Source organism: Dermacentor variabilis, chromosome 10 (assembly GCF_050947875.1).
Source record: "Dermacentor variabilis isolate Ectoservices chromosome 10, ASM5094787v1, whole genome shotgun sequence".
NCBI lineage: Eukaryota > Metazoa > Arthropoda > Arachnida > Ixodida > Ixodidae > Dermacentor > Dermacentor variabilis.
The window spans coordinates 90,436,174-90,453,288 of NC_134577.1; the positions used below are offsets into that span (position 1 = coordinate 90,436,174).

Below are 17,115 nucleotides of genomic sequence, written 5' to 3' on the forward strand. Positions count from 1 at the left end.
CGCAATGTTTCCCGGGATACGCTGGTGGCTAACGCTATGCACGAAGGCGAGGTTTGTGGTAGAAACGTCGCCTCTTGCGTGGGCCGATCCAGGAGATAGTGAAGAGCCGCACCAAAAAGAAAAGATTAAATCATTTACAGGTTTCTGCTATTGTTTCGCAATATTATATTAAATACTGAGAAGATTTAACCTAAAACGCACGCGCTGTCGGCGTCTTATTTTATGACATTTGTTTGTGGGCTGTCATTTTTCAAATTCCGAGTAAATAACTTTGTCAAGAGTGTAAGACAAGGTATGAGCAACATTAGTGGCAGTATAAGCATATATATATATATATATATACCGCATGTCATATAGCAAGGCATGGCATTATATATATATATATATATATATATATATATATATATATACAAACACACACACACACACACACACACACACACACACACACACACACACACACACACACACACGGTAACCTTCACCGACGCCGGCGCCGACGTCGCATCTACTGCGACAAGGGGCCCTTTATGCTACCGCGTTAAAAAAAAATAAAAAAAGAAGCTTGTCTTTAGTTGAACAATGCGGTGTGCCCAGTCTGCTTTACCGCGGCGTCCTCGCTATTACGTTGAATGACAGCAGGCACGGGGCGCGCTCGGCGAAGTTTCAAAAGTGAAGCTTTTCTTTGCGAATTTATGCCGCCGCGTTTTCGTGACCGTGGGAGCCGCGTGGCCGTTCTAGCTGTCACCGGATAGGCCAACCAATCACAGCGGAGGAGCCGCGCGTACGTCACCGCCGCTGGGTTCCGCGCATCACCACTGCGCATCCGGAGCAGCGGCGGCGCCGGCTGGGGCTGCGCGCATCCGCATCGCGCATCCGCGGCTGCACGCTAATGAGGAAGCAGACGCTCCTTGCGGATAGAATGGGTCCGAATGGCGCTACGTAGGTATGCGCATGCATGCTGCCTCTGTCACTGCGCATGCGCAGTGTGTGTGTGTGCGTGCGCGCACACGCACGCACGCACGCGTGTACTCGTGTTTCGATTACTCACACGAAGCTTCGCTCACTGTAGATTCCAACTCGTAGGATCTCCTGAATTTATTTTTCTTTCATTTTCCCCCCTCCTCTTTACCAAAATTACATCACGAAATTAGTGTTCTCATCCTAATCCACCCCGGCAGCTTAGTGGCTATGGCAGTGCATGTGCTGTTTAGCACGAGGTTGCCATTTCAATTCCTGGCCCTGGCGGCCGCACATGAATGGGAGCGGAATGCAAAACAAAAAAATAATAATAATGGAAGAAGAAAGGAAACCGCTCACGTATCTCGCTTTCGGAGAACCCCAGGTCGTCAAAATTAAATGCAGAGCCCTCCACTACAGGGCGTGATTCACTTTAGGCGCACAAGCATTTATTCTCCGTGTGAGGTCTCAAGAACACCCTTGCTTTTCTTTTTTGGTTTGCATTCGTTGAGCTTTGAAAGTGGACTCATTTAGCGCATTTTTCCAGCGCCGTTCAATTCTGGCCTATTGCAATCAGCCGTGTGCGAACCAGTGTAATCACCACCACCACCAGCGACAACATAACTCCTACAAGCAGAGGAGCACGAGCTCGAAGAGGCCTACGTGACTGCAGAATGTGCCGATGGGAATTCGGGATGCGCACTCTCGAGCAAAAGTGTACAGGCTATACGTGCTCTCTGACGTCGAGAAAAAGGACTCACCGACGATTACGATACTGCCTAATGCGAATTTGGACCGCAGTTGTTTAAGGTGTTTTGAATTCGCCATTTAATATGGCAAAAAAGATTGATTGTGAACTTAATGTTTAAAAACAACGCAAAATACGTACACCGGACAACAGAAAGGAGGATGGCACACACATGGCGATGTGTGTGGCCCATCCTGCTTTCTGTCGTCCGGTGTACGTTTTTAACGCTGTTTTTAAACATTATGGAAAACCACCAACTCGCCCAATCTGCCGTTCTCTTTCTGAACGACAGGGTCCTCTCGGCGGCGGCGCTGAGCCTCTGCTCGGGCAGCTCATTTAGCAGCAGCAGCATACGAAGCACTTCCAACGGTTGCGTCGCTCATTGTTCACAAAGAAAGCGCGAACACGGGAACGCTTGGCTCGTGCGGAACGTGTTCTCTGGCGGTGGCGGCGCAGGCCGAAGTAGCGCATGCGCAGTGGGTGCTAAGCCCACGACGGCGCTTTGTGAACGCGCTCACCGCGTGCCTGGTCGCCGCCGTGGAGAACGCCTCGTTCGGCACTCCGCTTTCCTCCTCACTCTTTCGCCATACTGTCCTAATCATGCTACCGCTGCACCCTCCACCTCCGCTTTCCTCCTCGCGCTCTCTCCGCTTTCGCCGTCTTTCATCCCCCGCTGCGCTCCGCGTTCGCTCTTTCATCCTTCGCTGTGCTCGTTCGCTCGGTTACGCCGACGCTCAACGCAGGAACGGGGTCCTAAAAGCTGCGCCTTAAGAAATCTTTGCAGTCGAGACATAGAAAGCCTGAGGTTGACTACTATAGTCCAAGCTAAAGCATGCGAACAGAGCGGTTTTTCATCAAGTTTCGAGTGTACGTCTAAGCTACGAACAAATAACCTTTAGAGCGCAGCTCTTAGCCGCCCAGTCCTGCGTTGTGCGTCGGCGTGCCTCGGCGTGCCACAGCGTAACCGAGCGAACGAGCACAGCGAAGGATGAAAAAGCGAATGCGGAGCGCAGCAGGGTATGAAAGACGGCGACAGCGAAGAAAGCGCGAGGAGGAAAGCGGAGGAAGCCACCTTGAAGCACCGCCAGATGGCGCTCACATCCGCGCATGCACGGCAGCGGTGGCGCCGGCCGTCCGAGGGAAAGAAAAAAAACTATCCATCCTTGCTCTGCAAAAGTGGACTTCCAGCGAAGCTGTTGAAAATCACCACTACAACAGCTGAGAGTAGTATGCAATGCTTTATTGCTTTAGAGTAATAATAGTTGTGCTATTATATAGTCATGGTAGGAATGCGGTGCTGCAACATCGAAATCATGTTGCTAGGCTGCTTATTTTATATACGAACGGCTACGGATGTCACAACCCACGTTGCTAGCTGGTGTCAACGAGGCAGATTGCGCAACAGTAATCTTTACTGCGAAACATATGCGGCGGGTGCTACGTGCTTCGCATTGCTGGCACGAGGAGAGCGTTATAATAAATTACGTGGTTCGCATGCTCTTTTTGAGCTTGTTTTTTATCGACACGCATGCTGTTCTGTATGTTGTATGCGTGACTCCAAAGAATGTATGCACTGTTCGCTGCACTTTGCCGAGTGCTTGTAGCCTCTGTCTTACGGGGATATGAGCCGTTGCATTTTTATGTTCGCTTACGGGGAATGCGAGTGCTTACGGGGGCACGCGCCGTTGATGATGATAGTTTTCTGTCGGCGGACGCGAAAGAATCCCGGGATTCTGGACATATACGGCTTCGCTGTATAAATTAAAAAAGAACCAGAAAGCTCGCCTTCGCGCATAGCGTTTGCTGCAAGCGTTTCCCAGTTACGATTACGGTTGGAAATGCTGCAGTTTCCGGAAAGCGGCAACTGCCTGTGGCCGGTCTATATATGGCAGCGCGCGTCGCGGCTCTGCCAGTCACTGCGCCGATCGGTGCGATGCCTCAATATATCCCGAAATAAAAACATGTAGAGAGCTGCGCTCAAAATGCGCATTAGGGGGTATTGTAACCGTAGGTTAATTTTCTTCACGGAGACAGTGGTTCGTGCGACTTTTCTTCTTTTACGAGCGTAAACGTGCAGGAACCAGTGTATGGTGGGCACGTAGGCAGAAATACGTAGCCGTACAAAACGACGTAGACGTACAAAAACATAGACGTAGAAAAATTTAAAAATAAAAAGAAACAACGGCAAAGCTTTAAACAGGGTAGTATTTATTGAGCTAGTTGGTTTCATAGCTAAGACGAGTATGAACAGCTGACCTAAAAAAAACAAAAAAAAAACAGAGGACTCACGGAGACAGACAAGGATGTCGCTGTGCTAAAAACTGAATTTCCTATAGGAGGCACGGACGCTGTATGTCTCTTTCTTTTCCTGCTTTTTTTCCTATTTTTTGAGCGTGCACTTCAACATATGTAGCCGGCCGAAATCACAAAAATAAATTCAGTTGTTAGTACCGCGACGTCCTTGTCGCGAAGTTCTTTGTCTTTCTTTAGCTCAGCTGCTCAAACCCGTACTATATTAGAACAGGCCCTGCAGTAATTCACCGAGCAGTTCCTGTCTTGTTCAGTTAAGAGTGCAGTGTATATGTACCGCAACATGGGTCATTATCTGCCGTTATCATCGCCGTTTGTCGTACGGCTCGAACGGTGCAGCACCGCCATTATCACCGATATCGACCCCCGCGCATGACGGATGACAAGAAACAATGTGAAATTCGCTCCATTCTGCGGTCATTCGACCAATCAGCCAGCTTTATTACTTCATTATCAAAGAAAGAGTGCGCGCACAATGAGTGTACCGACAGCCAACAGGTTAAATACCGGTCCCCAAAACAAACTGGACGTATGCAGGCAAGCCAGAGGGAGAAATAAAATTTAAAAATAATAGTAATAGAAAAGGCCGAGTACGTATTTCGTTTTCAAAACCACTTTGGCGTTACCTAAAAAGCGCGATAGGGGTGATTTGCGTTTGCAGGCCCTGCGATGGCATTCGCCACCTGTCAGCCATATGTCAGCCGTGTTCCGTGAGGTGGCATAGTAACGCGACAATCGTATTAGCCATATAGCCACATACGACCACTTTTTCATTCATGCGACAACCGAAAGATCCGCAGGGATCACGCTTTGTAACAATCTACTGCGCTCTCGATGATTCTTTTTTAAATTACCCGCGCCGCGAGGGCAGCTTAGTGACTAGGGCGCCACGCTTCCGAGCTCAAGGTTGCGGGTTCGATGACCATAGCGGCGACCGTCGGAATACAAAAAAAAAAAGGAAAAAACGCTCGTGCACTTAGATTTCAGGTGTACGTTATAAAGAACAGCTGATGGGCAAAATAAATCCGGACTCCTCCCACTACGCCGTGTTCCGTAATCATATCACCGTTTCGGCACGTAAAACTCCAGAATGTGAGTTTCTTTTTTTTTTTTTCTCAAGTCACCCATCGGGCAGGGGGGCCCAGAGATGCGAAAACAAATGTCAGATGATGGGGTTTACGGGGACACTAAATAACCAGAAGATTATATCAGGTTTATTAGTAAATTATTTTCTACAATACCATGAAAGGCACTCTCATCGTAGGATTGGGCTTGGTAATCAAGAAAGGGTGCGAAAACGAATTGCGGGTGGTGACGCTCCCTTGAAGTTCCCGCACCGCCTTGTGACGTCATGGACTTGAACAGCGCCAGGGTATCTTTTTCTTCAACAGTAATGATCGTCTACATTGTGTTCCAAATGAGGTAAGAAGAAGCCACAGATCGAACTTAGCAAGTTTAATAAATTCACACTTAGCTACAATGGTCAAAATACGAAAACAAACAAACAAAACAAACATTACTTTGAAATCCGTGACGCCACGGTGAAATACCTGCCCTCGGAATTCAGCGCGAAATTCAAGAAAAATGGAACTTTGACCAGCATTTTTTGTTGTAGTAATCAACCGATTACCGCGATATTAACGAAAATAGAGCTCTGAAAGAACATTCTATCGGTTTAAACTGACTAAGTGCTTCTTAATAATTATTTAAAGTGCGACTTGCCGCAAAGCATGCTTAGTAATTAGATGAACAAAAAGGGACACCAGATACAGCAATGTATCCTTTTACAATGTAGGTACTGCAGTAATGAGTTCGTGCATTCACCTTTTCGATGGAAAGAAAATTACATCGCATTGCAACGAGTTCGCGCATTTGTAGTCCGCTACCCAACGGGTATACGGTGCTCTGGAACACCGTGCTTCAAGCTCGATCGCTTTGAGCATCGCGCCTCAAATAACCCGAGGACGTCTCTGTACTCACATTCCGCACTCGCTGGAAGCCGTCGAACGAAGCGAGCCGGCTTCGTACAATCCATTCGGCCGAGTAAAGCGGGGACTTGGAGACCACACGCTATTAGCGGTCGATGGAGCCGCCTCGCGTTTGGCGGACAAACGCGCGCGCTACGGCAAAGCCCTCTATACAGACGCGACACGCAGGCCGCAGACAGCGAGGGTGTGACAACGCGTCTCGACGCGGCACCGGAACTGATAACACGCTTATCACCGAGCCGGCAAGAAAAAGCAAACGCGCACACGCGCAGTCAATTGCGCGTCGATTAGCCCCCGGTCCTGTGGTTTCCGCCCACCCGCTGCGCGTATAATGAGGAGAATCGAAGGTGATAGCCGCGCCGCGGCAGTAAGCAGTGCCGTAAGCAGCGCATTAAGTAAGACTGTAAGCAGTGCCTGAAGTGACGATAGGCGAGCGGTTTAACGCCCCGAATATTCGCGCCAGGAGGCGAAGGGCGCATGCCGCGTGTGGCTTGCGGACTAATTCCAGCCGTGCTTTTAGCTAGAACAGCTATCTTTAGCTATTAGTGCGAAGCTTTATTTGAGAGCTCTCCCAGATTTTCCCGACGGTGGCTGCTTCCTTGCCGAATGTGCTTGCAGATGTACTACATACAGGGGACATACGAAAGTACCCACGAAGTAGCTCGGATGGACCTTGAACGCTGATCACATATTTCCTGCTCTGTTTGGCGTTACAACAACAAAATTAACTCCCTTCCTACATAAAACCTGCCCATATAATATCGGCTCAAACATATCTCCAAAGAAGACTGATGATCTGTTAATAGATTGGTTAATTATAGTTCACGATTTTTTAAAAAAATTTAGTCATTCGGGCCGTGCCACTGGGGTCGTGCGCATTTTTGACCGATACTCCAAGATGGGTATTGTCCCAGTGCGACACAAGAGGTATAGAATCCCTAAATGTTGATTGACACGTGTCCTCACTATACTCTTTGCCTGCACCTGCCATCGCCAAATCGCATACGCATTTCCGTTAGCTGTAAAACTTTTAATGAACAACCTTACTAACGTCTCGCATAGATTCCGACCTGTGCGTTGGACTTGCACGAGTTTCTTTCTTGTATTTTTTTTTCTTCATTTCTTTTTGCACTGTAATGCGATAGGGCCACGGTATGGAATCGACAATGCGATTATAAATCTGGCAGCGGAAGATAGGGAAAGTCCGGCAGCGCAGGCTGGCGCTAATGATAATTGACGGGCTTTTAACCTGGCTACTTTTCCCCAAAGATTCTTTCTCAATTACTCACGGGCGACTTGGAACAGTCGTAGCATGCGTTCAGCGCACAACTACTTCGTCAGTATCCCACTTAACTCAATAACTTAGCCTACGGCCCGAATTTACACCTCTACCCTGCAGAGAGAACGCATATCACCGTTGTTCTTAGCATGGAAAATCACTCCTGTTGGCGTGCAACCAGTTGCTTCAATACCTCTGTGGCAAATTAGTTGTGCTTCATGATGCGGAAAATTGCGATCTAGGCCTCAGTATATATAGCCAGCAGCTACGAAAGCGACCGCCCCGGAAAGGCGTTGGTCGCATGTTCGATCCCCGGACGAGGACGAACTTTTTCGTCAAACTGCGAAGCTTTCTGGTCGAGAAACGCGTACTTACTTTGTAGCTTGGTGCTACACTCGTGCGGATGATGATATTCTTTCAACTACTCGCTCCTAACGTGCCTTCTAAAGTACACGAAGGCTATTGGAATGGCGTTAGCGTAACTGGGCCTCGAACGTGCTGCTCGTGATTTAACGTAATGTCATTTCGCCGTAGCGAACGGTATGCACCAACTGACTATTTGAATCGTTCATGAGCTTTAATAGGAAGAGAGACGGCAAAGGTAGGGAGGTCACCAAGACGCAGTTCCGGTTTGCCACCCTTGCGCAGGGAGAAGAGGGTTAAGGGATGAAAAGAAACGAGGGCGAAGGAGGAAGACACTAGTGGTTGTCTTCATCACGCTTACAGTCGGTCACCGAGGCCAGTCGATTTCGTAAGGAACTTCTCAAGAGCACCCTTCGGGAGTTCTGTTTCGCGACTGCTCAAAATATGCACCGAAGACTTCGCGAACGCTACTCCACTAAGCCGTGCAATACGCCCGCCATTCCCGAGCCTTTTATTGCGCTTTAGTAAATCCGGGCTTACTTCTTTACTCTCCGTTACATACGCCGCAAGTGCCTGTATGTTCCACCGGCTGTGCCGACGGCAGCGCCCGGCTTGGCGTTCTCACCGATGCCCTGGATGCAGGCTGCGTGTTGCTGACTGCTCTTTTATTGGCATTTGATAGCGAGTCATGCCGCCGGTGCTCTACGAGATTCGCTGTGGAACTTCCCCTGACGAGCGTCGCTGTAAAAATGCGAAACCAACGAAGTTCTCCTGAAGCGTATAGTGTACATAAAGTAAGTGGCGTTCGGCTGAAACCATTGCAGCGTCTCCCTCTGCCCGAAGTACCTGCTGCTGAACGCCAGGGCGAGGTGGTCGACGGCCTCGAAGCAGGCCTGCGACGAGGACGATCCGCCGGGCCCGTAGTCGTGGCCCTTGACCCGCTGGATGAGCGCCGAGGCGGCGACCAGCAGCTCGGCCGACTGGATGGGCGGGTACTTCTCCAGGATGGAGCGGAGGATGCGGAGCACCTGGCCCAGACGCTCGTGAGCCGCCACCAGTCGCGTCTCGCGGCGCTGCTTCTCTGCACACGGGGTGGGGGGAGACGACTCGCAGTCAAGCACTTTGAGCATTGCGTACGCTCGGACTGGTCGACGTGACATTTAAAAGGAAGCCTAAGCTCGGGTGCCAACTCTTATTTCCCTGTTCAAGTACACTTGACACGCAGCAGTACATTCGAGAGACAATCGCTAGAGCAACTTGAATGACATTTGTTGCATTTACAAGAAAAAAATATTCTATCGAATGTACGAAGCAGAATTTAGATTGAGCGCCTCCAAGATTTAACAAAAGAAGAAAGCGGAAGCTCGAAATTTATGGATCTGTAACTGTTCGCAAAAAACAGACATCCGTTTCAAAAACGGATATAGATTTCTCAAGCCACTGCTCGTTGTAAGAGTCGTCCAGGAGCGCTATGGGTGGTGTTAAAATCCAGCTCCTGGCGACCACTTTCTTGGAGTAACGGAAACAGATCTGGTTTCGGGGGCCGCATGCGCCGGAAACGATTTCGGGAGCCAGAAAGACGGCATTTCGGCCATGTTTTGGACATCACCTACCGCAGCGCGCTGAACACTTTCCAGCCGAGAGACGGCACTGCCCTGCACTCGGTGCTACCTGGTGCAGGGAAGTGATTAGGTCAGTGGTTAGAGCAGTGCGGCAGTGGCTAGATAAGACAGAATGTAAGGCAGCAGCGGTAAAATATACAACGTAGAGAGGAAGAAGATCAAGAAGGAAACTTCATACGATAACTAGAGAGGCGGTGCATTCCTTCGTGAGGCTCATGCCTACGAATCTTGGACACTGCGCATTCGCCAATGTGTCGAACTTAACTGCAGTAGACAAGCGCACCTCTATGAGCAGCATTAAAAAAAAATACATATGTCACAAGATTGGCCTAATTTCAACAAGGTCCAGTTAGCAACGCCGAGAGTGTGCTTCCTTCTGATATCGTACCCATTTACGGCAGTTTGTCGCAATGTCCTCCTGCGGTACAGCAGCGTCATTGTCAGGACTAAAACACTGCTGTAACGAAGCATTCACTCTCGACGTTGCTAACTGAAACTTGTTGAAACTCAGGCAACACTGTGAATATATATATAATGAAGAAGAAAAGAGTATACGACGTAGTTTGAACAACCACAGTATATCGCACTGATGTTCCGGCTGGTGGACCAGCTTTTATCAAAGCTTGCTAAATTCACATCTTGATGTTTTTGTTGTTGTTGTACACATCCTGTACGTTATTCAAGCCTCAAGAATTATTTTTTTTTATATTTCACTTTACCGCGTGCCTTTTGCCATACGCGGCACACACACACACACGTGTGCACCCACCGTGTGCCTCCGGCGCGAAGGCCTTCCTGAGCCTCCCCAGGGCCTCCTTGAAGGCGCGCACGTCGTGCGTGAGCACGAGGATGTCCTCGCGCTGAACCATGGCCCCCGTCGAGGCCGACGCGCCGCCCCCGTGGCGGCAATCGTCGCGCGCCCCGCTGCTGTCGTTGCTGCTGGCGCTGCTCGCGCTGCTGGCCAGGCTGGTCGCCGACTGCGCCAACCCCGAAGACGACGCAATCCAACCAATGACCGCAATCAAGCCGCAAAAAAAAAAAAAGATAAGTCACGTCGGTTAACGTCCAGAAATTGCACGGTGACTTATGAGAGACGCTGTAGCGGAGGGTGCCGAGAAGGAGACAGTCAAAAGGTATTCGTTTGAATTGCGGAGAACTCTTACATCTATAGGCGCCTGCATGCTGTACAGTGTGCCCGTAAAGTCACGGTGCATTTTCTGACCGGTCGCAGGAAAGCAACAAAACGAGACAGAAACGTGAAATCTGCACCTCAATAAAAGGGAAGTTCTCCAAGTTTCCGTAGTACGACGTGCAAGGGCGTGCGCACGCAGGTGACGACGCAGCACCACGAACTGCGCAGCCGCGGTTCAGCCAACGCCACTCCGCGCGTGGACGGTACAGAGGAAAGTTCGGCGTGTTCTGTGGCTCGCTAAATTCGAATCCGTAGCCAACGTGCAACGCGAATATCGTCGCGTGTACAACGAAGCGCCACCTCATAGGAATAACACTGATCCGTGGGATAAGCAGCTGAAGGATACCGGCCAGTTTGCTGCACAAAGCCCGTTCTAGTAGGCCAGCGGTATGTGACGCGTCTGTAGGGGCCACACGGGCGAGTTACATAAGGAACCCCAAGAAATGTGTGCGTGCGTGTGCTCTACAATCACTGAACAGGTATAAACTTGGAGAGTTTTCCTTCTATTTCGTGAAGATTTCACATTCCTATCTCATTTCCTTGATTTCCTGCGACCAGTCATAAAGTGCACCATGACTTCACGGACACACTGTATATGCTCTGCGTGAGAAAGGGGATCGGGGACACAAAGGCTGTAGAGGAAGAAGAGGGCGGGAAAGGGGGAAGCCAAAGGCACGAAAAGATCTGATAATGGAACGTCCAGGTGAGACAAAGACGATGCTATTAACGTAAGCAGGTTAAACTTGTCAGTTAAGCCAGTGTCTTCGGATCACCTGGGGTTCCTTAACGAGACAGTAACGATGAACGCAAAAAAAAATTTAGACAGACAAAGTATGCACGCAAAACGCTACTTTCGTTGATTTTGCGATAATACAGGCTCATTGTTAGAATAAAAACTGAAGGCCGAGTTTCGGTTTTCCGAATTTCGAGCCGACACCTAGGGCCGGTAGGTCAGTTTGACGTCACGCTTTTGCAATTTTTCTTGCTTTCCTGTTTGGGCTGCTGTGGCAGTAAAAAGTTTTTGAGACGTTTAAGCTTTAGTCTTTAGCGCTTTTAGAATACGATATAGTCAATTCATACCGACACAAATTTATCTAGTGCTGAGTTAACGCCGTCGAAATCCATGACGTCACGGCGAGGTGGTGCGGCAACTTCAAGGAGGCGTCGCCACCCCTTTGCGCCTTACTGCTGCTGCTGATGTTTGTTGACGTGCCCTTTGAAACGGGGCGGCGGGAACAAATAGTCAGCTAGCCTGCTTGATTGAATAAGCTTTTGCTACATCTATGGTATACAATATTTTCCCTATCTGATCTAGATCTTAATTTTGTATTTAATATCTCTGTCACTACACTGTACCATTACCCACACTTGCAACGACTCCGGCTCTATCAATCTTTTCCCTGCTTTCATTCCACCTATAATCTAATCGTCCCTTATCTCCACTGCTGCCCAGTTAATCTTTTCTGACTTACCAAGCGTCCTCGCACGGTGGCTTTCCTTTTGGGGAGGGCGGGGGGTATTGTAGAATGTGAATTAGGTAGCGCTGCAAAAATAATTTTACTTTTTAGTTTTCTTTGGAAACGTGCACCCAATGCATAGTACACAAGTAAGTGTACTATGACCACAGTCGGAGGTCAGCCTGCCATATTGTCTGTTTATTTAGGTATTTATTTTTACTGGTATAATCTTTGCCTTCGGCTCAGCAAGCATAACAAGTGAGCAAGCAACGATTGCCTTAAACAAAGGTGTTACTGGATTTAAGAACATTTTGCAGTATACCTCCATGCGTGTCGGTGCAACTCCGCTCACTCACTCACTAACTAAATAACTAACTAGCTAGCTCGCTCACTCGCTCACGCACTACCTCACTAACTCACTCACTCACTCGCTCAATCACAATCGCTCACTCGCTCAATCCCTTACTCCCTCAATCGCTCGCTCAATCACTCATTCACTCACTCAATCACTCACTCACGCACTCCTTCACTCATTCACTCACTCACTCGCTCGCTCAGTCACTCGCTCACTCATTCACTCGCTCATTCACTCACTCACTCCCTCAATTGCTCATCCACACACTCACTCGCTCAATCGCCGATTCACCCACTCGCTCGCTCGCTGACTCACTCACTTACTCGCTCACTAGCTCGCTCACTCGCTGGCTCAATCACTCGCTGGCTCAATCACTCGCTCGCTCGCTGGCTCAATCACTCACTCAGTCGCTCGCTCGCTCACTCACTCACTCAATCACTCTAACTCATTCACTCGCTTGATCGCTCACTTACTCACTCGCTCGCTCGCTCAATCGCTCATTCACTCCCTCACTCAATCACTACTCGCTCACTCAATCACTAATTCACTCGCTCAATCACTCGCTCAGAACTCGCTCAGTCGCTCGATCACTCACTCTTACTCACGCAAGCACGCACCCACGCACGCACGCCCGTACACACACGCTCCCGCAGTTATACTCGCGCAAAAGACGCTGCGGCACATTCGAGAATTTCAGAATGGGGTACTTCAGACACACCTAAGCGTTGGGGACGCAGACGAGACTGTGGGCCCTTCGTGCTCATTCGTGTTCGCTGTGCCACTTTCCTTTTTATCCAGCGGCCGTGGCTGTGTTTTCTTTTGCACGTCCGGCGCTTTGCGTTCCTCAACGTTTGGGCACACTAATCTAAAACTCTCTATTAGAAATAGCGGACTCAAAGTTAGAGGACGCTATCCACCGGGCGCAAAAGAAGTGTTGCGAAGTTTGGGTTTTTAGCGTTTCCTACCACACTCCCCGACGCACGTTCGACTGTTTCCCACCGCGCTCTCTACCAGCTCGGTTTGCAGCGGTGCGGAGCCCTCGCGAGATATGAGCCAGAGACAGCCTGCCCACAGCCGAACGCATACGCTAGCCGCTTCCCAGAGCAATCGGAGTGGCCACCCGATCGAGTTTCTGCCGGACCTCGGTCGCGATCTCAGGTTGAAGGCGGGATCGCCTCCGAGAGCTCCGGATGAACCGGCGTCCCAGCGCAGGATTTTCGACCAGCCGGAGTGTACCGCAGAACGTTATTAGTCATCCTCGCACGCCACCTGCAGTGAGGAGAAGAGGACGCGCCCACCTGGCGGGCTTCGGGTGCGGAGGGTCCCATGGCCGCGCGTCCACCGCCCGGGTCGGACGCAGGAGACCTCGACTGGCCCGCGCCACGTGAAGCCGACGGACCCGGATCCTCGGGCTGAAGGGTCTGCGCAACAGAAAGAAATAAGAGTTTAGTTATTTATTTTATTTACTTATTTATCACACGTTACAGCTACGCTCCTATACGGAGCATTCAGGAAGGGAGGAAAGTGAAAAAAGGAAAGAAAAAAAAAAGAAGGCCAGTCTGCGACGAAAATTGGATACCCTTAGAAATATGTACGCTAATAACGGAAAATACAGCGCTACAGCCGTAATACAACTTCAACAGCACCTGAAGACAAAAATAGAGAATGTGCACATATTAAACAAAACTCGAACAAGCAGACACCCCCCCCCCCCCTAAAAGAAGCAAGAAAAAAAGCACATGAAAGAAAAAAAACAGACGGACATTGCACATCAACAAGAAGCATAATGTGCACGTAAACGTCCAAGATAAAGGCCGCGATCAATAATTGTTACTATGGCATCAGCGAGAGCAGTCAGCCACGTAGCATATAAGTTACAGGAGGGATTTTTCCCAAAGATTCGTTGAAAGCTCAAATTATTTCGAAGGCTTCGTGACATACAATGCGGCCTTTCCAGAAGAAGGGAGAGGGGGGAGGCGGCGGGTGTAGACGTTATTATGCAATAAGACATGATACGGTAACAAACACGGCGAGTTTCGTGGGGCTGAAAGGAAATGCGTAGTTTTATTTCTGTAATGCTAAAACTTGGATCTATTTTACGTGAATTATACCGGGTAGTTTATCGATTGCGTCGGAATACCGAAGCTGAACAAAAAACGCAGTTTCGCCCCTAAGGCGAAGCATCGATTGCGATATCAAATTCGCGGACAGGAATACGATGCAAGGATAACACTTGTCGGCCGTATGGACGTGTAAACAGTCACTTGCTAACTAAATAAGTATAGTGTCAGCGCGCACAGCAAACATGAACACATCACACTCGACGACTGCGGACTCGCTGTCAAAACGCTGGCGTGAGGAAACGCGGCAGCAGCAGCGAGCGAAGTGACATTCGTGCTGTCGATCGCTTCAACGCAAGGCGAGTGCTGAGGACACACAGCACGCACAAGGCTACGAGCCGCCGACGTGCCTAGACTCCGCCCCCAACGCAGATCGCTCTCAAGATACGGCCTCGCGACCGCGCGCAGCCGCCACATGCGCAGTTGCAGGCGGAGAGAACTCCCCCTCCCTCCTCTCCCCCCGGTGCTTCGCAACGCTGGGCGCCTTGCGCAGGCGAGATTGAGCCGCGATCGACTAACGCCCCTTACCAATCGTCAGCTCCCCTCACACGCTTTCACTCGCAATACAGTGTAGGGCGCGCGGCGACGGTGTTATCGCCCTAGGACTTTATACGGAACCTGACGGCGACGCCGACGGCAGAAATGCGCTTGGAGCGCCGATATAGTTAATATCGGAATTAAAGGAAACACAGAAGCGTCTACTATTGTGTGAACCGGGACTACACCAGAACACACCGAGATTTTCCGGTTCTGTACTTCAGATGAAAGGCAAACAAATGCAGTTTAAATTGCGCTTGGTTACATAACTTGGGACACTTTTGGCCCTTTCTTTCTAAACCATCACGCATACTACAGATAACGGCGTATCATGTTTATTAAACTGTGCCACAAGGGAACATAACTGAAAAACGTTACCATGCAAGTTGATGGCACACTGGCCTATGTTCGGGAAAATGCTCACACGAAGAAAGAGTAAAGATATGACCTTGCGAGGATTCCTAGCTGCTTCGAATTTTACAATTTAATTCAACGCTGGAGTTATACGTGCCAAAACAACATCTCATTATGAGGCACCCCCGTAGTGTACGGGGGGGGGGGAGGTTGCTTTTAATTTCGATCAATTGGGTATCTTTGACATGCACCCAAAGCCCCCATCGAAATGCGGCCGGTATTTGTTCCCGCGGCATCGTGCCTAGCGGTGCAATCAACAATCAACGTCATAGCCACTAAGCCATCTCGGCAGGTGGCCGCTTCACGGGCAGAGTACCACAGCGCGTGCAAGCCCCCAGTAAGACTGGCAAAAGGTCACTGTAGTGGTTGCTTCCTGGCCACAACACCGGGAGAGGGTAAAACATGGCAGGTGTTGGAAAATCCTCCCACCACCGAATGCGGCGTAGGCTTCATGCGCAGGTTGCGAGTCTGAAAACTGTAGCGTAGATATGTTTTCACGTTTCTGGCTTGTGCGAAACATACCTGCGGCGGCTGAAATTTAAAAAAAAAATGAAATAAAGGAAAGAGAGTGAAAAAAATAAAAACTTGAACCAGGAAACGCGAATGGCATTCAACGCCCGGCCACGCTCTAGCTTGGCACAGTGTCGCACAATACATATACACTCTAAGAACAGTTTACACCCTTTGGCTTGCCCCTTCTGCCACACAAAGATAATCGTCATCTGCCTTGATGCGTTTCCTTTCTTTATCGCTGCGAGCCCAGAACTTTCCAGTAACGAATGACACGCGCGTTATCAGCATAGAACAGTTTACACCCTTTGGAGTGCCCGTTCTGATAACGCGCGTGCCGTTCGTCACTCGAAAGTTCCGGGCTTGCAGCGATAAAGAAAGGAAACGCATCAAGGCAGATGACGATTATTTTTGTGTGGCAGAAGGGGCAAGCCAAAGGGTGTAAACTGTTCTTAGAGTGTACTTCAAAAAGTTGCTTTAAAGGGACAACTGTTTTAAAAGGTCACACGCTACATGCCCGTGAGCAGTCTTCTTCACCGGCTGTGGAAGCGGTGGTCGCGCCGCTACACCATATCTAAAGCAATAAAGCGTTGCATACCCCTCTCAGCAGTTGTGGTGGTGAATTTCAACAGCTTCATTGGACATCCACTTTCGCAGGGCTGGGATGGCGAGTCAATTCTTTTTTTTAATTACGCGATATTAGAGTAAATCCTGCCGCTTTCATGTGACACCAGCAACTCGTCGTGGCACGGGAAACATAATGCAATGGCAATAAAACAATACCTAAAAAAAAACGCTGAATAATTTCGTTGTGGCCTGCCGGATCCCTCTGAATAGCGGAGTGTTTACATAGCTGGGCTCAGGATCACTGAGAGGGCAAGAAAGAACGCTACGGCGACGAAGAAAGAAAAAAAAGGACAGAAAAAGGAGCGCGACAGGTTTCGCCTCTTGTATTATCGATTTCCGAGCGGAGCTAATTATCGTCGAATACTGTCGCCACAGTAGGAATTTCCGCTTCTTTTTGATTGTCTTTTCCGGCTTCTGCAAAAGTGACGTCTCCTAATACGTTTACTTTGCTATTGTTTCCTTTCTCTCTTCTTCTTTCGTATGCGTTACAGTAATTGACCTCTTCAATTATGCCGACTTTGCTGTTGTACTCAATAATATTTTTCGCTCGGTTCAGCCAAATTTCGTCCTCGCCGTTCACTGCTTTCCTTTATTTCGTTAGTCTTCCTGCTCTGATTGTAGCACGTTTCCGAA

The 17,115-nt window shown here is 49.3% G+C and overlaps 1 protein-coding gene across 4 annotated transcripts in view; it reads right to left on the reverse strand.

The window, feature by feature from the left end:
• LOC142560808 (rho GTPase-activating protein 29-like) overlaps window positions 1-17,115 on the reverse strand; it is a 250,426-nt gene that overhangs the window by 80,736 nt on the left and 152,575 nt on the right. For 3 of the 4 annotated variants that reach the window (XM_075673171.1, XM_075673170.1, XM_075673169.1), the window contains 3 exons: window positions 13,573-13,695; window positions 10,040-10,247; window positions 8,495-8,729 (listed from right to left, as the gene is read on the reverse strand). In XM_075673171.1, the coding sequence (XP_075529286.1) occupies window positions 8,495-8,729; window positions 10,040-10,247; window positions 13,573-13,695 (566 nt within the window). Of the gene's footprint in view, window positions 1-5,998; window positions 6,119-8,494; window positions 8,730-10,039; window positions 10,248-13,572; window positions 13,696-17,115 lie in introns of those variants that run through there. The other variant, XM_075673172.1, reaches the window with a different exon arrangement.